Below are 27139 nucleotides of genomic sequence, written 5' to 3'. Positions count from 1 at the left end.
GATTTTGATTGAGTTAAAAAAAATATATATAAAATTAAAAAAGTAATACTAATATTATGCCCCCACGCAGGATCGAACTACAGACCTCCTGTTTACAAGACTGGCGCTCTACCACTGAACTATAGAGGCACTTGTGATATTCATATTGATGTTCCAAATAAGACTACTAGAAATGTATTTTGTTGTATTAAACAAGTTGATGATGAGATGGCAGATTTAACTAAAGTTACTAAACGTGTCATTTTCTAAACATGGATAAAGGCATTCATAATAAGAAACACTATACGGGCATTCATGATAAGTAGGTTACATAACATAAAAGGTTTAACAAGGTTAAATTAAGATGACTAGGTGTTTGATTTAATTATACAAATGATATGAGACGACACGTTTAACACATTAAATACAAGATTCGCTTATATGTATAGCACGAAAAGCTTAACATGATTAACTAAATTTGATTATAAAAATAACTAGGTTTGAAACCCACCGTGTTGCGGCAACAGTTTGAGGCAAATTCGGTCTGTATCGGTTAAGCTAGTCACAACACCTACACTAAATCGAAAAAATATATGTGAACGCCCGAAATAGTGTTAGAGCACCTATAACTTATGATTAAAGCGTCACATATACAGTCGATATAGGTTAGGTTCATACCGGTACCGATGCTAAATTAGAAAATAAATTAGTAAAACGACGTTTATTCGCTTGGCAAAATACGGGCGTTGTGGCGGAAAATTCGCCACGATACTAGAACTAAACCAAAAACATATTTTCAAAAAATTAACTAATTTAAAACAAAAAAAAACAACAAAACACGAACGTTGTAGCGGCGAGTAGCCACACATTTGGTCGGTATCGGTTAGCTTCGTTATCATACCAGAATAAACATAAAAAATAATTTCGTTATTGGTTAGGTTCCTTACGATACATTTTCAAAACTAAATCTAAACTAATTTCCTCACATTATTATACGTAAAATCTAAAAAATAGCTTTCAAAAAAAAATTTCTAAATTCAAAACCTTTCAAATAAACACTATGTCACAGCCCACCAAAAATAAAACAATTAATAGAGACGCATATGAAGTGGAAAGTACTTGAACCGGGCAACAAGAACACAAAGAAGTTGGTAGAACAAACTTCAACTAATTAGCTACAACCACCAACTTCGTTTAAATGATGAAACCAATACTTAAATAATAAAACAGTGGATTTCTATAAAGAAGTTGTGGCACCGACCATTAATCTTTATCTACAGCAAATAATTCAAAACAATAATCCATAACAATAAAGGAAATAATTCAACTAACTTAAATTAATTTTTGTTCTTGAATAAGCCTATGGTCTCAACTAGCAATCCATGACTTCAATTCTTCAATTCAAACGATAACCTGTATATACGTAGAAAATACAATAGGTTTTGTCAACAAATATGTTGAGTGAGCAAGTCATTAATTTTGCAATAATATATAATATGAAAAGATAGCAAAACGTAAATAAAGTGGTAAATAAACCAAACCAATGATCAAATAAAGTGTCAAGCGAACCATTTCCAAGCGAATCGGGCACCAGTTAAAACTAGACGGTCGTATGATCATACTATAATGAGAATATGGTGGACCTCTTCGAATGCGCAAATTAAACAAGTAATCAATTAGCATTTATGTTTAGCAATTCACACACAATATAACGTTTGCTAATGATTGAGATATGTATAATATGAAATACTATAAGTACGCATACTCCCCCAAAACGTTTAAAAATAAGTAAAAACGGGGGAATGACAAAACTCACCTTAATAATAAGCGAGTTAATTAAAATATTAAGAATAAATAAGAGGTCTTCCGATTAACGCGTCGAACGAGAATATCCAACAGAACCTGAAACTTAACGATATGGAAGTATAAGTAAAAACGAACTTAATGCCGCTGGAATCAATCCAAACGGATAAGTATAGCTGAAGTTATGTCAATTTTAACGTTTAAACGAGTCGAGTCTGACCAGAATCCGAACTTCGAGTCAGAAGTCGGGTTTTGGTCAGAACCCTTTAAATTTAATTACGAGAAGAAAAGTATTCTGGACCGAACATTGAATCTGACCAGAAGTATGAGAAAACGAGAAGTCAAAGTTGTTGACTGTTTTACCCTTTATCGGGTTTTAAAACAATTGACCAGTCAATACCCTTCAATCTCAGAAATTGATTGAAGGTTATCGACTAGAAGATGTTTATGAACAAAAACTCAGTTTACAACTTACCCGGAATGTGAACGAACAACGAGATACAACGAATCAAAGGTCCTTAGTCTTGCAAAGTCAACCGTTTAATGAACGGTTCTTCAACAAATCACCAAAAACCGAGAGAATCAAGAGGAAGCAAATGCAAGTGACGGATGGAGGATGATATTTAGGGTTTGTGTAAAGATTTATGGCAGATGGTTATGACTTGTTTATATAGAAAAGCTAAACCGAACCAATTATGGACGTTTTGGCCCGTTTAAGCAATAATCTATGTTTTAATGAAAGAATCACAGAATATATCATAAAGATTGGGTCTTGATGGTTAAGAAACAATCTGGAACATATATCTCAGTCATATGAAGATGTCTTGGCCCTTAATTCTCGCGATTCATGCTTAATATAACCGATTTCATGCCAAAAACGAACTAAGGAAACAATATAAACGATCTGACTGTGCAGCTATCCCACGGCGTCGCGCGACGGCGGGCCTAGGGCCGCCGCGCAGCGCTCCGGCGTTCAATGGGGGACAAGTTTCATAATGGCAGATATGGTCCTCCTAGTTTGTATTTTTGATCAATATTGCAACTTGTTTTGTTATACTAAATGAATAACTAATATATAAAACTTTGAGGGCTAATAGTGAATAAAAGTAAACTAATAACTATAAGTGCAAAGTATTATTAAGGATTAGGATCCGAAAGATGTTCGTACAATGATAAAACAAAACAAACGAATACTGTAAAAACCCGAAATGTTACAGCATATCCACCTCTATACTTTACTCCTGATTACCTGAAAACACTTTTAAAAATACGTCAGCTATATGCTGGTGAACACACTGCTCGATAAAAGGTTGTCATAATTTGTTATGACATAACACCAATAACGTTCAATGACTCAGTAGGTCTTAATTCAATCTCATTGGAACTAAACATATGCACAAACCACTTAATTGGACGGTCGCTCGCCCTAGAGATAGTCACTTGCCTCATGGTTAGTATGTCTATAGTGTGCTCACTACAGTACATATATGTAAGGATCCAGACACATGTATATTTTAGTTTGAGTGTTTAGTACTACCTTTATCAAAAGGTTTTAGAGGATTTGAACCAACGCTCATGTAAATACTTTTCTAACTCTTTACATTTGGATAACCTTCAAAATCTAAAAGAGTAATAGATAATACATTTTCATGATGTTAGACGTATTCACGTCGTAAAACATTTTCATACTATAAAAAGATTGAGCGTATTCACCTTTTATTATAATCAATGTATCTCACTGATATATGCTTGATCTTTGCCTCGGACCTATAGTACGAGAATAATAATTTTATAAATAACTAGATCTACAATCTTGCTTTAGACATTTATTCTATTTGCATAACCTTTACCTTGATACTCATTTCTTTTATAAAACATAAGTTTTAACATTTATACACGTGCATATCAAATTTCTTCCTTCATAAGAAATATCTTTATATAAAATAAAAAATAATATTCTATCTATAATTTTGTCTTATGAAAACTACATTTCACTTAATTATCTGATCAATGTATAGACTAAACCCCCGACTATGGTCTAAGCCATATATAATAAAATAATCAGGCAGAACTTCTACCTTATATAGTTATGTGGCTTGTCTATACAAAATGCTTAAGTTTGGCGTGGGCAACACTTCTACTTGCACGTACCTCTAGACAGCAAGCGCGTCAGTAATGATGGGATTATGACACGTACTTCGAGGTAAAGTGGGTGTGAGTGGATGAAGTGGTTCCCACCCTAATGCCACCTATTTATAGGCTGAAATGTGTTCCTTCATGTACCGCGAAGAATTTCATTTTAGCTGTTCGCGTAGCGCGAAGGACAAACTAACCGCCTTTGATATTTCTTGTCGTTCACGTAGCGAAGGTCTGGTGAGTTGACAACTAGACCTGCCACGTGTCTCCACGTGCCATACAACGACACGGTTACTTAATCGTAAGGTAATTCCTTCGCGTCGCGCGAAATAGCAAGATTTCTAGAATTTCCATTTTTAGTCCCTGGACTTTGGTAGCTCGTCACGTCTTGATCTAATCTTGCGAAGTGCAAAGTGCGCCACAAAGCGCAACATTGCGCCCATCGCCTGAGCCCGTTCCCGAGCCCATGCGAGAGTGATTAGCCACATAAGAATATTATAATATAAACTTTCTTCTTTATAAAGAGTTTTCATTTTCTTCCTTTTTTCATATGGAATGGAGTTTTCCTTATTTCCTTAACATGAGATATTTTTATCTTATTTTCCCATTACTTATCTTATTAGTATTTTTGGTCCTTCATCTTTATAAATTTTTCAAATTTGGACCGAAACTTTGGGGATGTTATAGTTTACCCCAAGCACTAACCCGCTTAAATTCATATCTGGTCATGCTGTACTAACAGCCATGTTATAAATTGTCAGCCCTATACATATGTCCTGTACATTTTCTAGAAACATGCTACTGAGAGGCTAAACATGGTCAACTTGGCTAGTAGGATGTTGTAGAATTCCAACCATCTGTTTGAATGATTTCTACTTCTTACATAATTACGTTTACTTGATGTCACTAGTAATCGTGATGGGACTTACAAAATGGTAGTTGGATTATGAAAAAAAAAAAATTTCGGTCTGTTGAGATTAGTATCCATGTATATGGATTCGATTGGTAGCCAAAATATCTATAGGGGTTTGATAAGTTAGGTGAACGTTTAGATCAAAAAGTAAGTTGTGTTTTTTTAGTTACATTGTAGAAGTTGCAACGTAAAAGTAGTACCAGTTATTCAAAATCTAAGATTTTGCTAAGCATTATAATGTAATTGCTTACGAGAGTATGCTGGAAGAATAATCATGACAAGGATCTATGGCATTATGTAATATGTTAAGCGTAAGCAATTAAAGAGCACTCGTTCAGTTCGGAGTTCGGACACCTTGAGTTCTGGAAGGTTTATGATTTTGCTTACAAATTTGAGGTTGGGTTAGATTCACATAAGTTGAAATTTACTTGCAACTGACTAAATCTACTAACTTCTAAAGTTCAATAATAAAGGTTCTTGATAAGTTGATGGTTCTTTAGTTTCTTGCTGTCTTGTATTTTTGGCTCACACTAACAAATTTAAAGTGTTTCTCGTAATGGGTTCTTTTAGTTAAAAGAAAGACAAAAGGGTCTCGTGCATAACGAAAACATTGATCACCACGGGGGGCGGACCTAGCTTATAAGGAGGGGTGGCACCCGCTACCCCTCAACTTTTCCGGCGAAGTGGGAATTTTTACGTTTTATGCATTACGTTACCCCTGGAATTATATTACGCTACCCCTCAAATATTTTGAAAAGCCCAAAACTTTACCTTTTAAAGTTTTAAAAGCACAAGATGATTTAAAGCCTACCATTTAATTAAAACTTAAAAGCCTAACTTAAATAATCGTGTGAAGGTAGGCATGAAACGGGTTACCGTGCGCCGTAGGAAACGCGCAACCAGGCGCCCACATGCGCTAAACAGGTGACTGGGCGTGGAGACGCGCGTACTACTAAACTAGGCCCGGGATGCGTGAAACGCATAACAAGGTGGTTGTATGAGCGAAACGCGTTACAGGGCGCCGGTACACTCGAAATGCATTACCAAACCCTCGAAACTGGTAGCTAGGCGCCGGTACATGCAGCGCGTAACCAGGCTGGGAAAGTGCGAAAGGCGTTACCGGGCCCCCATATGCGCAAAACGCGAACCGGCTACCAGTACGCGCAAAACGGGTAAAAAGATTGTATGATAAAAAAAATTTTGCTCTACCCTTAGAATTATGTTCTAGATCCGTCACTAATCACCACTATCCACTTAATGAGAAAACACAAAGTTCTCGACATTATTTTGAGGAATTTCATATTTTATTTTATGTTTAACGATTTAGTATGTTCTTTTATATGTTTTCAGTTGATACTTTATAAAAGATCATAGTTAGACAAAATCACAAAAAGGGTCAGCTAGAAAGCATTATGCACTTTCACTATGTATAAAACGACAGGGCATCCAAAGAGGATTGGTTTAGTATAATTTGTACGCACAAAGCCAGACCCCTCTATTTTGTAAGTTAATGCATTGAAAATTGTTTTTCTTTGAATAATAATAATAATAATAATAATAATAATAATAATATAATTCAATTCAAATGTTTTGATAGCCATGTTAAATTCATAACACTACATGTAAAATGCAATAAATCTAATATATAATTTTAAAAATATCGAAACTATCTTTTAAATTATTTTTTATGTTTCATGTAGTTCAACGTCGTGACATTCCAATACTTAAATTTAAACTAGTGGATAGACCCGCCACGATGCGGCGTTGTTTAAATGACGCTTAACAAAAGCACGTTAAGTAGTGAAGCAGTTAAGCAACCCAAAGTAGTTGTCTGAACCCGCGTTTCGCGGGGAAAGGCGGTTGCCGAAGAGCGAGGGAAACAGGATGAGTTGAGGAAGGCTTCTTTGCTGCTAGTTGATATAACTCATTGTAAACTTAGTATATGGTTAAGTGCTATATATATGAGGTATAATATATACAAATCAAGGATCTAGCATTAACCGATATTGGCAGCAGAAAGTTACACAGACACCATTATTCTACTAACATGTACATCATGTAGGTTTTTCATAGATGCAACTAATTCTCACAGACCAAAAGCTTATTCCATATGATTAGGATTAGGGATGCATGTTATACGAATCCTACTTCGGGATAAAAAATTCCCTTCACCTTTCCTGCTAAGCTTTTGCCACCCAGAAGATTTTTAATTCTTGAAGCTGTTGGTTACCTTGTCCATTTGAGACCAAAAGATTTTCATTTGCACTGTTTAAGTTAAGGGCGACCATGTTTAGCTGCAGTGCTTTCTGTTATGAAAAATACAGGTGTTAGTATGTTATTTGTGCATTATGTTTAGGTCTTTGATTCAGTGGTTTGTACCTGGGTTGTCGAATTATAGCTGTTGTTTAGATTGAAGCTGCGGGGGTGATCGAGGACAGGACTGTATGCTTCATTGACTGGTCTGTTATTTAATGTAGTTGTTTTTTAGTTGCCTTTCTAACTCAGAATATATAATTAGGCAAAATCTTGTACCTGTTTATGGATGCAACCTCATGAACTGTTGGGTGAATTTATATCAACATGGCGGTGTGTTCATCTTTTGTTACTATCATTGGCTTGAATAACATGATAAGTACTATATAAAATTGAGTTGAAAGTAGTTATCCTGTGGCATTGTTTCTGGTACAGCGACATGCTGTGGATTGTTTTCAGGGAAACGATCATGGATATTCGCAACTTTAAAAAGGGATCTACAAAATAAAAAAAAAAGACATTATTATTAAAGTCAACACGAATTCATATTAGACATGTAATGAAAATATAATATCAAAAAGGTTTGTGAAATTAAAACACTCAAAAAAAAAGTCAGAAGTTAGGGACTAACCATATAAGTGATTAAATAAAGAGCAGAGTAGCAGCAGTGAATTTGGTGAGCTAAAACACTATCAGCAGATCTTTTTTTCAATTAAAGTTGTTCCAAGAGTTTGCAAAAATGAATTAAGCAAACATAAACTTTGTTTTAACTGCCATCTTAATAACAACGATAACTTTGCATGATCTTACACAGCAGCAGCAAAAGCATGGCTATCTTCTACCCTTAATTATCTTCTAAACCACATTACACCACTAAGAGCATGCAAGACCCTACCAGACTACCTAGTACCCCTCCACCGCCACCTAGGATTTCGAAATCGAACCTAGCAATAGTATGCGCATATTGAATAAAAATAAAATAAAATTGGTTCATCGAACAATAAGAACTCATTAAATAGCCAACCAACTAAAACAATACAATGTCTAACACGAAAACCCCAAAAAAAAGGTACCTAAGGATAAGGCAAACGGAACGACACTTCATACGCATACCTCCGACCTGCGAAATACAAAAGGAACCCAAAATTAAACAGCAAATTGAGTGAAAGGAGGAGTAAAGCAACCATTAATTGATCACACATACCCGAGACAGACGACAATGGAGATCGACCTTGTTGTTACAAAAGGAACCGGCATAGAAGCTCCATCCTGGTGTGTTGTTGATGATTCTTGCCATTGTTGATGCTTTGGATTTCAAAAAGGATGATCAGTAAATAGTCTAGAGAGAGAGAGAGTTGAAAAGCTTGCGATTAACAAACAATACGTGCGAAAGAGTGGGACACGTGTGGTCCAATAAAGACAATGTACAGCAGTTGATAGACAATGTACCACAAACAATGCAGAAAATACTTGTTAAACATAAGTTACAACACCCTAAAGCAGAAACTCATTTGAAATTGTAATATTATAAATATAAATTTATATATTAATTACTAACATAAAATTGGAAAAATACACATTATCTTCTTGAAAAGCTAGGGTTGTGTCTAGAGCAAGTAGACATGTATTAACATTAATGTTTTAGTAGAATTTAATCTTAGCGTAAAATGTTTAAATGTTCTAAAATCTAAGTTTATGTATTATAACGTAGTTGGGGTCTACACTCTACAAGATACACACCTTATTACTATCCAAGACTCCAAGTAAAAGTTCCTCTGGTACATTGATGGCTCGTCGTACATGCATATGTGACAATTTATGTTCATCATACGGAACCCAATGTGATTGAGATTGCCCCCTCCTTTGGCTGATCAAAATTTTAAAACCAATGCATACTAAAAAAAACAATAAAAATTCAACAAGCTAATTCTTGTTGATAGAGATGGATAGTGGTAGGTTATGGATGCGAAGAGTAAGGCAGCGGCGCCACCTTAAAATAAGTTTAAGGCAAGGTAAAATTGCCAGAATCTCGTCAGCGTTTAAGGGGGGCGCAGATTAGATAGACAAAGATGGTGGTTTGGTCCGGTTTCAAAGCTAGATGACTTTTTTTTCTTTTAAGTCAAAAAGGTAAAATAAATTAAACGACGAAAATGAACAAAATATCTCATGTGCAAATTAAAGGTGTAGGAATATCCCATGTGCAAAAACACATGGATTTTGTCTTACTATAAATAAATAGATAAGAGTTAATTACCTTTTAGTAATACTTATCGGATGTAACATTAACCTGTGTCTATTTATTTATAATAGGACGAGACCCATGTGTCTTTGCACATAGGATGCTCATGTGACTTTAATTTGCACATGAGATGTTCTGTTCATTCTCGTCGTTTGACTTATTTTACCTTTTTAATTTAAAAAAAAGAGTCATCAACAGATCTACTAAATAAACAGACATGATTTAATGTTACGCTTGATAAGTGTTACAAAATTAAACTAGATGCATGCCATTGTTATTTTTTAAAGTTAAACTCTAGATATGTTATTTCAAAGTTAGTTTATCATCAGTTCATCACCACTCACCAATACATACAGCTTCTCTTACAACTCTTGCATTATTTACATTTAAGTAAATAAAAGGTAATAGAAGTTCAAAGTTAAAACTTAAAATGCTAAACTTGTTAATTTTTCAAAGTTAAACTCAAATTAATACGTTATTTCAAAGTTTGTCAATCATCAGTCATCACCACGGATTCTCATACAACTCTCGCAATACTACTTATCTATCAAACTAATCTCATGTTCTAAACAACGATCGATGTTGGCTTAGCTAGTCTCTGGCCGTCTCGTGGTGGATCAAACACCACTGGCATGTACTCCTTCACCTCGCATGGAAACCTCGAGATCTTGAAGTGCTCCTTCAATGCATCCAAGCCCTTTCAAAATTTTCATAAATATAAGTTTAGTGCCTAGCTTGATCTATAATAAAAAAAAAATAAAGAAGACACTAATTAAACTAAAATTCAAATGCTAGAAACCTGAAATCTAGCATAAGAAACTTTGCAGATCTTTTTAGAGTTAAAAACCTCCCATTTTTTATTGTGAAACGCCTTGTACAACCTCATTGTTGCCTCCGGAGACGTCATGTTCACGAACCCATAACCCTTGTTGCATTTGTTCCTTATTGTAACAATTCAACAAATTTGTTAGGAGATCATCAAGATTGCTTATAAAATTTTAAACCCCTAAAGTAAACTATTTAATCGGTCCAATTAACATACATGAAGTCGATAGGGAGGTAGACGAAATCATAGGAAGACAGTGGCTCATGTATGTTGTTGTCACCGTCACCACCACCACCATTTATCTGCTCGTTGCTATGAATGCAGTGACTGTCTAGCAAGTTCAACAACAGTTTCGTACTGCAATTTATGAACGGAAAACGCTTTATAACTTCCCATCAGAAATCTATAAGTTCAAGAACACAACTAAATAACGGACTAAGACCTGTATTTATTTGGAATGTTTTTTATCATAACCGTTGTTCTAGAATCCAAAATGCCCGAGTCAGAAATAACCTCGTCTTCCTTGATAAAAAACCTTGGATCGTATTCATTTATCATTTGTCCCAAACCTTTACGGTGCTTGCTCCAACCACCACCGTTTGGTAGTTGTGGTTGTTTCTTTCCTGTCTTTCTTAACGAATCTAAAGGTGGGCGTTCAAGGATAGCCGGGATGGATGTGCTTCGTTTGGGACCCTTTTTGTGACCACCAGGACGGCTAAACTCGACTCTTAGCGATTTTCCGTTAATTGTTTTGCAATTAACATCATTAAGAGCCTTAGCAGCATCTCTAGTGTCATAAAATTCAACAAACATCTTATTCTTTTCCAAGTGAGTCCCTCTAAAGTCTTTGACACACCCTTCATTTGCATAGTCACATTATGAAGTGAGAAGGAAATTACATTAATAATTATTAGTCAAATGAAAAGCATAAACATGACAAAAATATAGACATGAGTAGAAACAAAATTTCAAATCAGATTGATCCCAAAATAGTCAAGGAAAGGGACCTATCACAATAATATCCCCAACGTAATTTATAATGGGGTTCAAAACCGTAGTAAACTGGAGTAAAGTAAAGGGTGATGTGACTAAAATAATAGAGAATGATATGTTTAGTTACAAACCTTTATAAAACATAAAATAGGCATGTACTTGCATCTTGAATTAATTAACAATATATTAAGAAAATAAGTTATTTAATTTTTCATATAGAGTTACCGGTTACGTTCACTCCATAACTAATTTTGAATATGGAACTAGGAGAATCATATATATGATATTTATATACTTTTATCTTGCAAATATGGCACAATTACATAAAAAGAACAGTAAGCTTTTATCTTGAAAATATGGCACAATTAATGCTAACTAAAGTAATTATTTAATGAACTTGCCACTATGTATAAATAGTGAAATATGTTAATATATAAACTGTTTAATAAAAAAATGTAATGCAAAAATAACGAAAATAATTAAAACTGTCTGAATAATAATATTACCAAAAGCAACAAAACTTTGTTTAACGGTTTCATCAATGCCACTGGAGTCCAAGTTGAAAACAACAAGGGTCCCTTGGTTGTAGCCGTCCGCGGGTTCGATGAACTGCGCCCAAACAGCATGATCTCCTATGAGTCCAGGCGCGGGTGGAGGGAGCGGTGTGGACGAATAATAATAATAGCCGTTAGCACCATAGTTATAAAACATGGCATAATTTTGATGTGACAACGTGAGTGCATCAAAGTGTTTCCTTAACCTATACTGTTGTTGCATGTGTTGTTTCTGAATCTCGTTGCACGCGTCCATCGCGTGGTGAAGATTGTAAAAATGTACGGTAACTAGCCCGTGTGTAATGTTTTCCATTTGTACGGCTCTCAAGTCTCCGAAAACCTCCAAGTTTTGTTGGATTGTTGATTCGGTGATGTCAAAGGGGACCGAGCTTAAGAGAAGAGTTCGTGTCGGGGCAGTTGATGGAGGTGGGAGTGGTGGAGAGTAATAAACAAGCGGTGGAGGATGGTGATAAGTTGGTCGAAATTCTTGTGCCGATGGGTTTAAGATGTGATGGTGATTCATGGTTTGAAAGATGAAAACTAAGTGAAGGTGACACTAGGGTTTATAAAACTAAGTGAAGGTGACACTAGGGTTTATAAAGTGGGGTCAAAGCAATGTTTTAAAAACCGGTTTTTTACTCGTACCGGATTAGACTAAAAAGCAGTACAACCGGTTGAACCTGGTTATACCGGAATGTTCAACCGGTTGAATATTTTACCTTATAATTTCCTATAAATACAACTTTAACTCCAAAAATAACCCAAAAGTAAATGATTTTAAAACAAAAGATAATCCAAAAGTTAATCCATATTAAAAATATAATACAAAAGCACTCAATTTTAAAAAACAGTTTTAAAGTTTACACGTTTAAATATTAATTGTTAGGTTAAAAGTAATTATGATAAAATATGGGCCATAAATATCAAAAATTTCTTGGACATAAAACCGGTTTGCTAGTAAAAACCGGTATTTTAGAAAAAACCGACGGTACGATGTTCTAGCAAACCGGCCAAAAATATCGGGCTCAAAATACCGGCTTGCTGTGCGAAATCTGGTTTAACCGGTTCAACCGGCCGGTTTTAACCGGTTTTTAAAACACCGGGTCAAAGTCTATGCAATGAAGCTGAAAGGAAGCTTGGGTGTTCACATGTAGGATATATACAAGTGGAATTGTGTCTTCAAAAGCATATCTGGTCAAGCACTCAAGCATTTGTTTTGGAAAAGTGAAAAAACAAACATGTCTAAAAAATTAGTTAGTTTATGTTATTTTAAAGTTTAACTTGCAATGTTGGAAATAAGTATTGTTAGAAAAAACTGAATAACAATAAAAAGATATAAAAAATATTCTTAGTTTATAAAATTTAATTTAAAATGTCTATTCAAAATGTGTGTAAGATTCTAACAAATGTAGGTCCCCCCGGGGGCGTCGCCGATAGATACGAGATCCGCACGAGGTCTAGGAGTGCGGAATCCTCCTAGACTCGTTAATGGTGTACAAGATGAAGAACACAAACACGTACACGAACAAATACACGAACAAATACAAGAACGGGATAAACAAATCTGCAGATTCTTTATAATAATAATTAAACAAACACGTTACATACCGTAACATAAACAGAAACACGTCCGACCCGAGGTGAGCTCTACCTCGGGTCGTCCCTAACGACACTCTCTCTCTGTTTGTTCTCTCTCGACACTCAAACTGTAACACACAACTCTCTGAATTACTGGATGTCTAACCCTAAACACGACACACACATATATATATATAAACTTCACGGGCTTGGGCCTGTAGGCGAAGTTGTTACAACTTCGCCTATGGCGAAGTTGTCCTAACTTCGCCTGTGGCGTTCCGCTGGTCAGAATTGCATAGCGACGGTCACAAAATGCACCAACAGTCTCCCCTTTGACCGTTGCTCTCAATTCTAACAAACACAAAAGATCATCTGTTACACGACATGCACCAACAGACTCCATCTTAACTGATGATCTTCTGTTTGCAGTCAACCAGCCGTGTCTGAATCTGTCATGTAGCTTCACAAATCTACCAATCACCCAGCGTCTTCCATATCAGATCTCCCCTTCAGTGTAAGCTTCTCCGACTATAAAGATTGAGGTCTTTGAAATGCATGCATCCTCGTGCCAATAGATCATCTCAACCAATCACGTGAGTCCATCTGACTTCACCAACAAGTGAAGTTGGGCTTCCTCCACAACTTCACCAACTCGTCGGCATACGATAAGGTTTAATCTTCAACTACTCAACATCAAATGATCAATTTCATCACAAAACCACCTTGACAGAATCTAACACATGACCATTAATTAATCCGAAGCATCTTCAATCACCAGGGATAACGATCAAGACCATAAACACTTTAGTTCCCGATTAAATCCAACTTGTTCCAGAATTTTCACTCTAATAAATAAGCATCACGTTTCAGGATCCAATTCTCGAACGCTTTGAAAATAACATAAATAATATGCTCTGACCGCAATCCAGTAATGACAAAAACCTTCAGTTCAATTTGACTTTTTTCAGTTGGTCAACCTCGAACAACAACAATTTCATTGCCCACAAACACCCAAATATGTGTCAATATCCAGTTTCAAACAATATCCCATTCACAACTTCAACTCCATATCCAGAGCTGACACGTATTTGTTCACACGTAAGACCAAGAGATAACAAGATCACTCGTTGACGGAACAACATCTTTGGTCTCACAATAATCGTGTACACCTGGCCATACAGACGAAAACACCAAAATACTTTTTTTTTTTTTTAACTTCGCCGAGAAGTCAACTTCGCCTAAAGTCAACTTCGCCTGTTCATAACTTCGCCTGTCCATAACTTCGCCAGACCTTATATCTTCGCTGAAACCCTACGAACAGTGACGGCAACTTCACCTGATGAACAATAACTTCGCCTGCGGCGCTGTTCGGCCAGAAACGCACAGAAACGTGCCAGAAACACCAAAACGCAGATCTCGAACCATAGCATAAGAGCCTAAGGCTCTGATACAAATTGTAGGTCCCCCCCGGGGGCGTCGCCGATAGATACGAGATCCGCACGAGGTCTAGGAGTGCGGAATCCTCCTAGACTCGTTAATGGTGTACAAGATGAAGAACACAAACACGTACACGAACAAATACAAGAACGGGATAAACAAATCTGCAGATTTTTTATAATAATAATTAAACAAACACGTTACATACCGTAACATAAACAGAAACACGTCCGACCCGAAGTGAGCTCTACCTCGGGTCGTCCCTAACGACACTCTCTCTCTGTTTGTTCTCTCTCGACACTCAAACTGTAACACACAACTCTCTGAATTACTGGATGTCTAACCCTAAACACGACACACACATATATATATAAACTTCACGGGCTTGGGCCTGTAGGCGAAGTTGTTACAACTTCGCCTATGGCGAAGTTGATATAACTTCGCCTATGGCAGAAGTTGTGCTAACTTCGCCTATGGCGAAGTTGTTATAACTTCGCCTATGGCGAAGTTGTGCTAACTTCGCCTGTGGCGTTCCGCTTATCAGAATTGCATAGCGACGGTCACAAAATGCACCAACAACAAAAAAGTACGCGTTTTGGTACATTCATTATTAATGTATTCATTATTGATTTGGCTTATGATGTGACATGATATGATCATGATTATTTTATTTTCTTCTCGTTTTCATTTAAACTACAAGTATTTAAAAAAAAAAAGAAAACGTAACTTATAGTATATAACCAGTATTGGCATTCTCGCGTTGCAATGGTGTCTAAGCATTAAAAAAAATAACTCGTTTAAGCTAGTTAAGGTAGCCTCACTAATTCTTGAATCTCTTGATCCATATTATTAGCCTCACTAATTCATTAATCTAGCTTGATCCATATGAAAAGCTATCCATGTGCAATCACATGATATGCCATATGTATAAATCGATATGCATAAAAAACTTGCTAATTGTAATATATGTAATTAGGCTTGTAAATAGACGAACACAAAGAAAGCTTCACAAAATATTATCAATAAAAAGTTATTTAAGAAACACAAATTTATATATTTAAAATTGATTTAAAAAATAATTAAACGTATAATATGTCACATCAAATGGTGTGAAAAGTAATTATGTGAGTCAATAATTAATATTCAAGTCACGTATCCTGTACGTCCGTTATTGATTTGACTTATGAAGTGACATGAAATGACCATCGTTATTACTTGTTAACATTCAAATCCTATTTGTTTTTATAGCTTTTAGTATATGATTAGGCATGTAAAGTACTAGGCGAATAAGAGCTTAGTCGTGTTCATTCTTTCGCTTAACGTTAAACAAACAAATGAATGAACATAGACACTCAAATTGACAAATTTTTTTGTTCATCTTTGTTCGTTAAGAAAATGAGCATGTCTATGTTCATTCGTTGATATTCTAAAGAACAGTTCGCAAACATAAATGGACAAAAATTAACGAGCAGAAACAACCACCAGTTAAAAGTAAATGTGCATTTCCAAACTAAAGTCTAAAATACCTTTGTCTATTCAAATGGTGTGTAAAACCAATTTAATGATTTTTATCAAAAATTATTAAGCAAATTACTTGCCAAACATCTTCAATTACTTATGGCTTTTCTTTAGTAAAACTTTAATTTTCTTCAACATATTTCAATTCTTCTTTGGTGAGAATCATCTTCATGTCCTCTAAATATATATTCATTAACAAAATAAGAATCATGATAGTTTAAATATTTTGTTTTAGTTTATATGAAATCTAGTCAATTTACCTGTAACTAGTGATTGGTGTAAGTTTAAGTGATAATAAAAAAATGAAAAACAATATGAAGAAACGTGGATCTACTCACTGGTAGCAGATCTACTTTCCTCGGGTATGATTAAACTGTTTCACCGATGGTTCCTCTGAATCCGTGTTCTTCCACCTACAAAATGAACAGCGCCGTTACTTACCCCTCAGAAAGGGACAGAGGGGTCCTCTTTGGGGTAACCCTCCGGCGTGAGAATCAGTATCTTTGTGGAGAAGATAATAAAGTGTGAGTCAGTGAATCTCAAGAGTATTGCTGAATCGCTGAATACTCTTGATTGTGTGACTGTGTGTTTTCTGTAACTGACTGTGAGTGAATATAATTCAATATGATTGAATGTGATATCACTGCTTGTAACTGTCAATGATTGAGTATGAATGTCTCATAAAAGTGGAGTTGATGCTGTATTTATAGTGCTAGGGTTACCACCGGTTGGGCTCAACCTCGTTGGCTTCCTCCAATCGCACTGCGCCACGTGTCCTCTGGGACACCTGGCGCTTTCTCGTTGGTTGTAATCACGTGGTAACACATGTGTCATGCTGAGTTGTCGACCTTTCATTCGGCAGCTATCAACATCAGCATATTCTTTCTCCTTAAAAAGATACCTTCTGGAAGGTTGTCTGATGTGCACAATCAAGGTTGCCCTAATCCTGATTTGGATAAGGACGAGGTTGATTATGTGCACGTATGATATGCGCTCACCCTGAGGATGCGCGGGGTCTTCTCTTTATTCTCACGCGCAGATATTTCATGCGCAGATGTGATATGCACGAGCATGTGATATGCGCCGCGCGCTGATGCGCTGCGCGCATATGTGATGCGCGAGCATATGTGTGCCTGGGCATATGATGCCTGAGCATGTTTTGTATGCGCCATGCGCATAGGTTTTGGCTTTGTGCCTTCATAATGTCTTTATCTTGTGGGTTGACCCGCCTTGCTTGGAGTTGAGGCGGGTACATACCTCTTCAAGCCCCCCCAGTCTAATGTGTGTCTTATCTCGCGCGAGCGCGGTAAGATGGATATTAGACTTACTGATTTTTGTCTTTTAATGGGGTTTTGTCGTTTTCCTGGTTGCTTCCATCGTTGCGCGAAGTTCTATCCATTTGGTTGAAAACGAAGGGTCCAAACACGTGGTTGGTTGGTGATGACGTGCGCCGTAAACGTGTCAGACGTTTCGTGTGCTCGAGGTGCTACAGTTGCCTTTCATGTCCCCTCACACAGCTGTCTTGAACACGTGTCGCACTCGCATTGGTTAGTACCTGCGAGTGGGGGCGCGTCTCTGTTCCGTGGCAGGTCGGTTACATCTTTTTGTCCCCTCACACAGCTGTTAGGGACACGTGTCGCGCCTTCGTTGGCTTGCCCCTGCGAGTGGGGGCGCGTGAAATCCGATCAGCTGCCACATTTCTCTCTCCTGGGCCTATAAAAGCAGGCCCTTAGGAAATTTTTATCTTCATCTTCATTGTTGCTAAAATTCCAGTTTCTGCTTTCACATTCTGATTTGAGTGCTTACATCGATTCGAATCCTCGACTATCGGCTATTATAGTTGTATGTCTGATAGTTCGTACTCGTCTAGCCCTTCAATCACCTCCGTTGCCTCTCGAAGACGCCGTGTGAAATCTGTCGTGATGTCGACATTGAAGCAAAAGGGAAAGGGGAAGAAGGTTGTTGAGACCACATCGGAGGAAGTAGGGAGGACCAAGGCCACCAAAAGGTGGAATGAAATCCCCTGCAAATTGAAGCAGGCAGATCTCGACAACCTCATCACCTCTCAGGGCTTTCCCACCCTGTTTGGCTGCATGTTGCCTAGGTCCGGGCAAACGGCGGCGGACCCGCCTGCCGGCTATATATCCCTATATAGCCACTTTTTTACCCACTGCAACCTTCGTCTCCCGATGACAAGGTTTGTGGGTGCACTGCTGAAGTTCTATGGGATTCACATATCCCAAGTCCATCCGTTTGGACTCGTGCGCGTGACTCACTTTGAGTTCATGTGCAAATCCCAGCGCGAGGAACCCACTCCTCGGCGCTTTCAGTATTTTTATAAGGCCAAGATCCAAGACAATTGGATCTCTTTTATTCCTCGCAGTCAGAAGGTGAAGTGCTCCATTGTTTCATTCAAGAGCCTTCATGACTGGTCTGAGAGGTTTTTTTACATTAAGGCCGGTGTGATCCCCATCCGTATGACCATGCGCTCTATCACTTCTGCGCCTGCGGATGAGGGTGTCCTCAAGAACCCAACTGGCGCATGGGTTAAGAAACTGACCGCCGAACCATCCCCCGCGAAGAAAATTTGCGAGGAGGCGCTGGTTGGGGTCGGCATGAGCAGGCTCTGGGCCGACAGCGCGCTTGAGCCCGTTATCCAAGTCGACGGGTTGTGTAAGTTTTTTTTTTTTTTTTTTTTTTATTTTTTATTTTTGCGCGAACATCGTTCTTTTGCTGATATCATTTAACTTGGCTTTGCGCAGTCACCAAGGATTACATCCTTGCCGCTTATGATGAACATGTGGAGGGCGGCTCCGTCGAACTTGGCGCTGGGGAGGTTGGTTTCCCGGATCGCTTCGATGACATGTTCATCCCAGTAGATCTGGATTTTGACTTTGACGGTGACGCGCCTGGTAAGCCTTCGCACTTCTGCTCATTCCTTTAGAATACCCAAGTTTATTAACAGTTCTGTCGCTTGTTTTTGTAGATGCGCTTGAAAACTACGAGCTAGAGCTCGCGGAAGAGGAGGAGGAGGAAGAGGAGGCGCCCCTACTAAAGCGCAAAGCTAAGGGGAAATCTGGCGCAGGGGCCAGTAAGAAACAGAAGAAAGATGACACCCCTGTCGCTCATCCCCATGCTCAAACGAAGGGACCTAAGGAAACCCAGGTGTTTACCACAAAGGTTTCTTTAGCTTCTCTGCCTGTGAGAGTGGGCAGACCTCCTGTCCACTTGAGGTATGGTGACGTCGCCTCCTCCTTTCGCGCGGCTGAAGAGAGAAGTAGTGCCGCGCCTGCAACAGGTATACTTTATTTATCTTCATCTGGCTGAATTGTTATTAAACCTTTGCTCCTTTAAATGTTTGCAGAGGCAGGGACGGTAACAGATCAGCCGAAGGCGCCACAAGGTGCCACGGCTGCGCCGGGGACTCCATCGAAATCCCCTGTTCTACCCTCTGAAAAGGGTAGAATGGATTTTATGGCGATGTTCGATGCGCGAACCGAATTGCGCCAAGGTAAGTTTTGTACATATGTCTTCTGAATTTTTCCCTTTGGAGTCAGTCATAAACAATTTTTCCTTGTTTATTTGTTCATAGGAGTTGTAGCTGGCGCAACAGTTGCTGGTGATACTCCTGGCGCCGCTACCGGCGCCGCTGGTTCTGGTCCTGCTCCTGCTAGTGCTGAGTCTCCCCTTATTGGGATTACCAAGGAGCAGGAAACCGTATTGCGCGCCGAACTGGCGGCGTCGAGACCTCCCTCGCCTCCTCCTGCACGCAGCCCTCCCCGCGAGGCTGGTTTGGAGCCTTCCAGGTCGCAGGAGAAGAGGCCTGTTGAAGAAGACGAGGAGGACGAGGGGGTTCAAGTTGAAGACTCCTTGGGAGACCGCGCCAGCCCTGCGATGCCGCAAGTGTTCGCAGCGCAGACTTCTGGTGGGGCTGGCGCTGACTTTCCTGCTTCATCCCCGCAGGTATGTATTGATTTGTTGGTCCGCTGCGCGTATCTCCATATAAGTATGTTTTATGACTTAGAACTTTTCTTGTGTTTTTGCAGGAAGGTGACCACGTTTACCGCCCGAGATGGAATATTAATGAAGAGAGTTCCTTTCAATCCATGGGCGTATGTGAGGACTTCTGGGCTCATGCCGTGCCTCCTACTGAAAGGAGGTATCAGGAGGAGCGCACCCGCGCGGACTTGCTGAACGACCATGTTTTCGCTGGGTCGGCTTTCTTCGCTGCTTCCCAAGAGCTTCGTCGTGATTATATTAAAGTACGCGACGCTCTTGTGGAAGCTCAGCGAGAGGCTAAGGTGGCCGCCTGGAACCTGTCTGATGCTCGCGCGCGAGCTGAGAAACTCCAGGCGGAGCTCAGTGAAAACCGAGCAAGTGCCAACACCGCATACATCAAGCGCGGGCATGAGCTCCAAGCTGCGCGGGAGAAGCAGCAGTTGGCGGAGGCCGAAGTTGGCAAGTACGCACGCAGAGTGCGTGTCTTGGAACAGCAGGCCGAGGCGCGTGACCAAGCTATCGTCCAGAGTATCACTGAGAAATCATCACTGGAGAGCGAGGTTGCGCGCCTGAAAAGGGATTTGGCGGCCGCGCAGGCCGATAGAGATGAGGCCTTGGCGACGGCGGCGTCTAGCCAGGAAGCACTTGGTGCTGCGCAGGCGGAGAAAGAAAAAATTTTGGCGGCAGCAGCGTCTGATAAGGAGGAACTAAAAAAGACTAAGGAAACTGTTGAGTTATTAAACTCTCAGGTTCCTGCCCTCGAGACGTCTGTTGCTGGCCTCGCGCAGGATCGCCAATGGCTGGTGTCACAGGGCATGGCTCGCTGCGCTTTGGCGATGAAATATTCCGCCGAGTTTCAAGCCCTTGTGATGGACTGCAATGCCGCCGCGCGTTTGGTGGGCCGAGCTGAAGGGTTTACGGATGGGTATGAATATGGCATGTTGAGGAAGAACCCATCCGAGTACCCTTACAAGAGCGATGCGGCCTGCGCGGACATGGCCGCGGTGGGGGAAAAGTATATGAATACTCCCATCCCCATCCTTATGCAGGTACCTTGATCTTAATGAGTTTTACTTGACTAACTTTTCTAAGTGTTTTGTACTCATTACTTTTCTAATGATTTACAGATAGCTGCGCTTGCTGACCAGCCCGACCTCGGCGCGCTAAAGAAGTTGCTTGATGATTGCGAGAGGGCTGGTGGCGATGATGGTGGCGCGGGAGATGTTGCCCCTGCCAGCGGCTCTGGCGCGGCGAAAGAATCTGCTCCTGACACCGTTGTGATCGAAGACTCCAATGAGGAGGAAGAACTTGACTATGGTCAGTTCGGGGATGAGGAGCAGACCGCGCCAGATGCTGCGGGAGATGATGAGGGTGATGAAGCGGCTGACGTCGATGTGGAGACTTGAGAAGCCCTTCATCAAATTTTGTATATTTATTTTTTTTTTTGTTTTTGTACTTGTAATTTGTAACTCCTCATACTTGTAAATTTCAATGCAATGGAATGAAACTTGTTTTCTCCTTCTTTCGTCTCGTGCATTTCCATTCATCTCTTCATGTTTGCTTGTATAGATATAAGATATGGTTGCACGTTAAAATAAGAACAAGGTTGTAAGGAAATTATTCACTTAACCATAGCCCTATTTTGTAAGTGGTTTCGCAGTATCTCGTTTATGCTGACATGCGCGATAACTTTTCACAATTCCTTTTTCGCGCGTCATAGTCGCGCTGTTTTTACATGGAAGTATGAGTTTTAGCCATTACATGTCAGCATGTGTTAGTCAGATATCCACTTTGAATCCTCGCGCGATCTCGACCTGAGACCTTAATAACTATGTTATGGCATGAACTTTGCCTTAGGTTTAAGGAGTTTTATGATCAAGCTGCGCGGGATGTAAGATGGATGTTTGTGAGTGTTTTGAGCTAAGGCTCTTTGTTTTTGGGCTAAGGCCCTGACGTATTTAGAGTTAAGACTCATTAACGTGTTTGAGCTAAGGCTCGTAGGTTTGGGCTAAGGCCCTGGCGTTTTAGAGTTAAGACTCGTTAACGCGTTTGAGCTAAGGCTCGCGCATGTATGTTTTACTTCGTTTTATTTTGTTTTGAATTCAATATAGTGTTGTCATATTGATCCAAATTAATAAAGGAAGTGTGAAACACGTATGCAAAGGTAATAGAACAAATATTGAAAGATAGCGCGACAAATATTGAAAGATTGCGCGAATCATCATTCATGATGGCTTAAAAGCCTTGATTACATATTTGAACTTTTTACATGAAGCATTTTCTAAGTTGTGCCGCGTTCCACGCGCGCGGTATCTTTTTTCCCTTCAAATCTTTTAAAGTGTACGCGCCTTTCCCCAAATCTTCTGAAATTTGATAAGGTCCCTCCCAATTGGGGGACATTTTTCCTGGGGGTATCGCGCGACTAGCTTCATTGTTTCGAAGGACAAAATCATTTTTCTTGAAGTGGCACTCTTTAACGCGCTGATTATAATATTTTTCCAGCTTTTTCTTGTATCTGGCTTCATTAATGATAGCCGCTTCTCTGCGCCCTTCAAGCAAGTTAAGGTCCAATCTTCTTTCGCGGTCGTTATCAGTTTTGCTCATCATGAGTACCCTATGGGATGGGCATCCAATTTCTGCTGGGATCATAGCCTCTGTCCCATAGGTTAGGCTGAACGGGGATTCGCCATTGCTAGTTTTGCTTAATGTCCTGTGCGCCCACAGGACATTAGGTAACTCTTCGACCCAAGAATGGGATTCTCCCTCCAACCTTTTCTTCAGCCCATTTAGCAAACTTTGACTCGCGCGCTCCACTTGACCATTCCCCTGGGGGTGGTAGACGGACGTGAAGATTTGGTTGATGTGCAATTCTCTGAGCCAGCTTGATATCTTCCTGTCAGTGAATTGTTTGCCATTGTCGCTCACAATTTCCATGGGAAGGCCAAAACGGCAAATGATGTGGCTCCAGATAAATTGCTTCATCGCCTCAGCTGTGATTTTTGCTAGTGGCTTGGCCTCAACCCATTTTGTGAAATAGTCTATCGCCACTACCAAAAATTTCACTCGCCCTTGCGCTTGCGGCAGGGGCCCCACAATATCAATGGCCCATTTGTGGAAAGGCCATGCGGAGGTGACTGGAATCAAGTTGTTCTTTGGACGCATGGTGTTTGGCGCGTAGCTCTGACATGCCTTGCATTTTTGGATTTCTTTTAGCGCATCCAAGTACATGCCTGGCCAATAGTAGCCTGAGCTCATCGCCTTGGCAACCACCATGCGCGGGCCAGCGTGAATTCCACAGATTCCTTCATGAATCTCCCTAATCACATAGGTTGCTTCTTCAGCATCCAGGCACTTCATGAGCGGTCCAAGATAAGAGCGCCGATATAATGTACCATCAAGTAATTCATAGTTCTGTGCCTTGTGTCTTATCTTTCTCGCCTGTGCGCGATCGTCCGGTAACTTCCCCTTCATCAGGAATTCCGTTATTGGAGTTATCCAGGATGAAGGGGTTGTATGAATTACAAGGACCGATTGCGTTTGCACTGACGGGCTGCTCATTACCTCCACCCTGACATCTTTGCCAAAGTGATCAAAATTAGTTGATGCCATTTTACTCAACGCGTCAGCGGACTTGTTTTCGCTGCGCGAGATGTGTATGATTCTGAAGAAGTCAAACTGCTCAACGAGCTTTTTTGCCTGCTCTAGATACAGAGGCATTGTGTTCTCCTTGGCGTCATATAGGCCGTTGACCTGAGCAGCTACCAAGTAAGAATCAACATGCGCCTCTAGTCTTTTAACCCCAAACTTGCGCGCGATGCGCAGACCAGCCAGCAGGGCTTCATACTCAGCCTCATTGTTGGTACTCTTGAAGTCCAACCTGATAGCATAAGTATATTCATGATTATCAGGGTCCACCAGTTTGAGGCCTGCGCCGGACCCTTCGCTGTTGGAGGCTCCATCAGTGAATAGCCTCCAAACATCTTCTTCATCATTTGCTCGCGGAGGATCTACCTCGCGCTGAGCTTCTTCAATCTTTCCGTCTGGGATTTCCGTGATGAAATCCGCCAAAACTTGACCCTTTATCGCTGGACGGGGCTTATAAGTGATCGTGTGTTCACCTAATTCCAGCGCCCACTTTGTCAGCCTTCCGGTGAGCGCGGGGCGTCGCAAGACTTGCTGGATGTTGTAACCAGTCAGAACTTCAATAGGATGACCATTGAAGTATCTATGGAGCTTGCGCGACGCGTGTGTTAGTGACAAAACTAACTTTTCCATGATGGAATAGCGCGTCTCAGGGTCTGTGAGCACCCGACTCACATAGTATATTGGCGTTTGTATCCCCTTGCGATCCACCAATAATACTGCGCCGATCGAGCGGTCTCCAGCTGACAGGTACAATGTAAGGGTTTCGCCAGGAAGTGGAGCTGTGAGCGCTGGTAACTTTATGAGACATTCTTTTATCTCAGTGAAAGCTTGCTCGGCCTCAGGCGTCCACTTGAATTGGCTCTTCTTCAAACAGTTCCTCAAGGTGTTAACGAATGGAGTAGATTTGCTGGCGTGGTTCGCTAGGAACCTGTTGATTGACACCAATCTACCATTCAGCTTCTGAACCTCTTTCATGGTGGATGGTGAAGGCATGTCAAGGATGGCTTCCACCTTTTCAGGGTTCACCTTGAAACCATCCTTAGTGACCATTACACCAAGAAATTTCCCCTCTTCTGCGCCGAAAGTACATTTGCTCGGGTTGAGCTTCATGTTAACCTCCGTTAGGCGCTGAAGAGTTTCCTCGATGTCTTTGAGCATTTGTCTCTCCTCCCTGCTCTTGATCACCAAATTATCGACGTAGACTTCTAGATTTCTTCCGATTTGTTCACTGAAAACCGAATCCATAAGTCTCTGATAGGTTGCGCCCGCATTCTTTAAACCAAAGGGCATTTTTGTGTAACAAAAAACACCCTTGTCGGTTCTGAAGGCCGTCTTGTCTTCATCCTGTGGTGCCATTTGAATCTGGTGATAGCCTTTGTAGGCATCCAGGAAACATTTGAGCTTGAATGGCGCCACGGAGTCCACCTTTGCGTCGATGTTTGGGAGGGGGTAACAATCTTTTGGACATGCTCTGTTGAGGTCCTTGAAGTCAATACACATTCTCCATGACCTGTTGCTTTTCTTTACCATCACAGGATTGGCTACCCATGTCTGGTATCGAATCGGGCGGATGATGTTTGCGCGCAACAGGTCCTCCACTTGCTCATTCATGGCCTTCGCCTTTTCATCCCCCATGATTCTCTTTTTCTGTGCAATTGGCTCCACCGACTTAAACGTGTTAAGAGAATGTTGCGCCAAGTCTCGCGGGACCCCCGTCATATCGGAGTGTTGCCACGCGAAAACCGACGTGTATTTTGTGAGCAACTTTTTCATTCTCAATCTCGTTTCGTCTGAAATGGTAGCGCCAATTGTGACCGTTTGCTCTGGGAATTTTGGGTTTAAAATCCACTTCTCTGGCGCATTGTCAGCCATTGTAAGTTTCATTCTCCCTTCCCGCGGCGTGCTTGTCACTGCGCACAAATGATCGCGGTACACAAATGCTACGCCTGTTGGTGTAGGGATCCCCAATGCGCCGTGCGCTGGCGACGGTACAGCATTAAATTGGGCAATCGTTCCCCTACCCAGGATCATATTGTGGCATGACGTGGTGGGCAAGACCAAGAAGTTGACAACTTCGGCTCGCTTGTGCTCATCATCCCCCATAGTTAGTTCAAACTGAATCTGGCCTAGGGGATGTATGATTTCATTTGAGACACCACAGATTGGTGCGTTCACAATTTCGAGCCGCGCTTGGTCTGCCGGGTCTAACTTTCTGAAACACTGCTCATACATAATGTCAGATTCGCTTCCAGTGTCCACCAGGACCTTTGACACTTCGTAATGAGCAATGTGTGTGGTAATGACGAGAGGACTGCTTATTGAAGGGCCTCCCCTGATTCTTGGGAAGATGACTTGCTGCTCGCGCCAATCTCCGTGGATTTGCGCGCTTCTCTTTCTTGACGTCTGCCCTTGTCGTCCCCCCTCAGCCACACAGATTCTTTTGTACTTCTTGCTGGCAGAGGCTCCTTCCGGTTGCTCATCTTCTATTCTTTGGTTTTTTACCAAGTGAGCCAGCCTGCCCGACTTTACATCCTTCTCGATCGCATCCTTTAAATGATGGCATGCGTCGGTGTTGTGGCCCGGGGACCTGTGAAATTCACAATATTTGCCACTGTTTTGCGGTCCCTTGTAGTGTAGTTGTTTGGGGGGCTTGAATTGGACATTCTCAGTACTTAACACCTGTGAAGGTGTTTTAGTGAGGGGCGTCCATATTCTTGGCAGAGGTCTGCTAGGATCTCTGCCGCCCTCCCTCTTGTCACCCTCCCCGCGATTACGAACTTCTTTTTGGGGCTGTGGTGAGGTTGGTTGCGCTTGTTTTTCCGCGGAAGAAAAACTTGTTGGCTGCAACCTGGACCATACAGAGTTCTGTTTGGCCCTCTTATCTTTGCTGCGCGGTGACTCTGCCTGATGCGCTCTTTCTCTTGCCCTATCTTGGGCAATCTGTTTCTCATTTCTCGCGAAAACTCGCGATGCCTCCATTAACTTGGCCCACGTGGTGGGCATACCATCTTTGCTTACAAGAGCCCGGCGGAGTTGATCACTGCGCGCGCCTTGTATAAAGGCCACGCGCAGGAGCTGCTCAGTTATACCCCCGATTGCCAGGGATTCCTGATTGAAACGAGTGATGTAATCTTCAATCGTTTCATCATTCCTGCGTATGCAGTGCATGATGTCATCAGGATCGCGCGTGTGCCTGCGCTTCTGTACGAAGTGGGCTTGGAACTTTTCTAATAGTTCCTCGAACCCATCAATTTGCCCTGTCGGCA

The 27139-nt window shown here is 40.7% G+C and overlaps 1 protein-coding gene and 1 non-coding gene across 2 annotated transcripts; both read right to left on the bottom strand.

Annotated features, from left to right (window-relative positions):
- Window positions 1-57: 57 nt before the first annotated feature.
- TRNAT-UGU (transfer RNA threonine (anticodon UGU)) lies at window positions 58-129 on the bottom strand. Its single transcript has one exon. It is a non-coding gene; the product is annotated as a tRNA-Thr (tRNA).
- A 9709-nt stretch (window positions 130-9838) lies between these two features.
- On the bottom strand, window positions 9839-12219 carry LOC143561588 (protein terminal ear1 homolog). The gene is made up of 5 exons (XM_077049630.1): window positions 11649-12219; window positions 10592-11006; window positions 10366-10506; window positions 10123-10264; window positions 9839-10020 (listed from the first exon to the last, which is right to left on the bottom strand). Exons 1-5 carry the CDS (start codon window positions 12217-12219, stop codon window positions 9889-9891), a joined length of 1401 nt encoding a protein of 466 aa, XP_076905745.1. The 3' UTR covers window positions 9839-9888.
- Window positions 12220-27139: the final 14920 nt, after the last annotated feature.

The sequence above is a fragment of the Bidens hawaiensis genome, unplaced genomic scaffold, assembly GCF_021521415.1.
Source record: "Bidens hawaiensis isolate Kalapana, Puna unplaced genomic scaffold, B.hawaiensis_p1.1 tig00020713_1, whole genome shotgun sequence".
In the NCBI taxonomy this organism is placed as follows: Eukaryota; Viridiplantae; Streptophyta; class Magnoliopsida; order Asterales; family Asteraceae; genus Bidens; species Bidens hawaiensis.
Note: the sequence above shows the minus strand (reverse complement) of the source record. Positions and strands in the feature narration are given on the sequence as shown.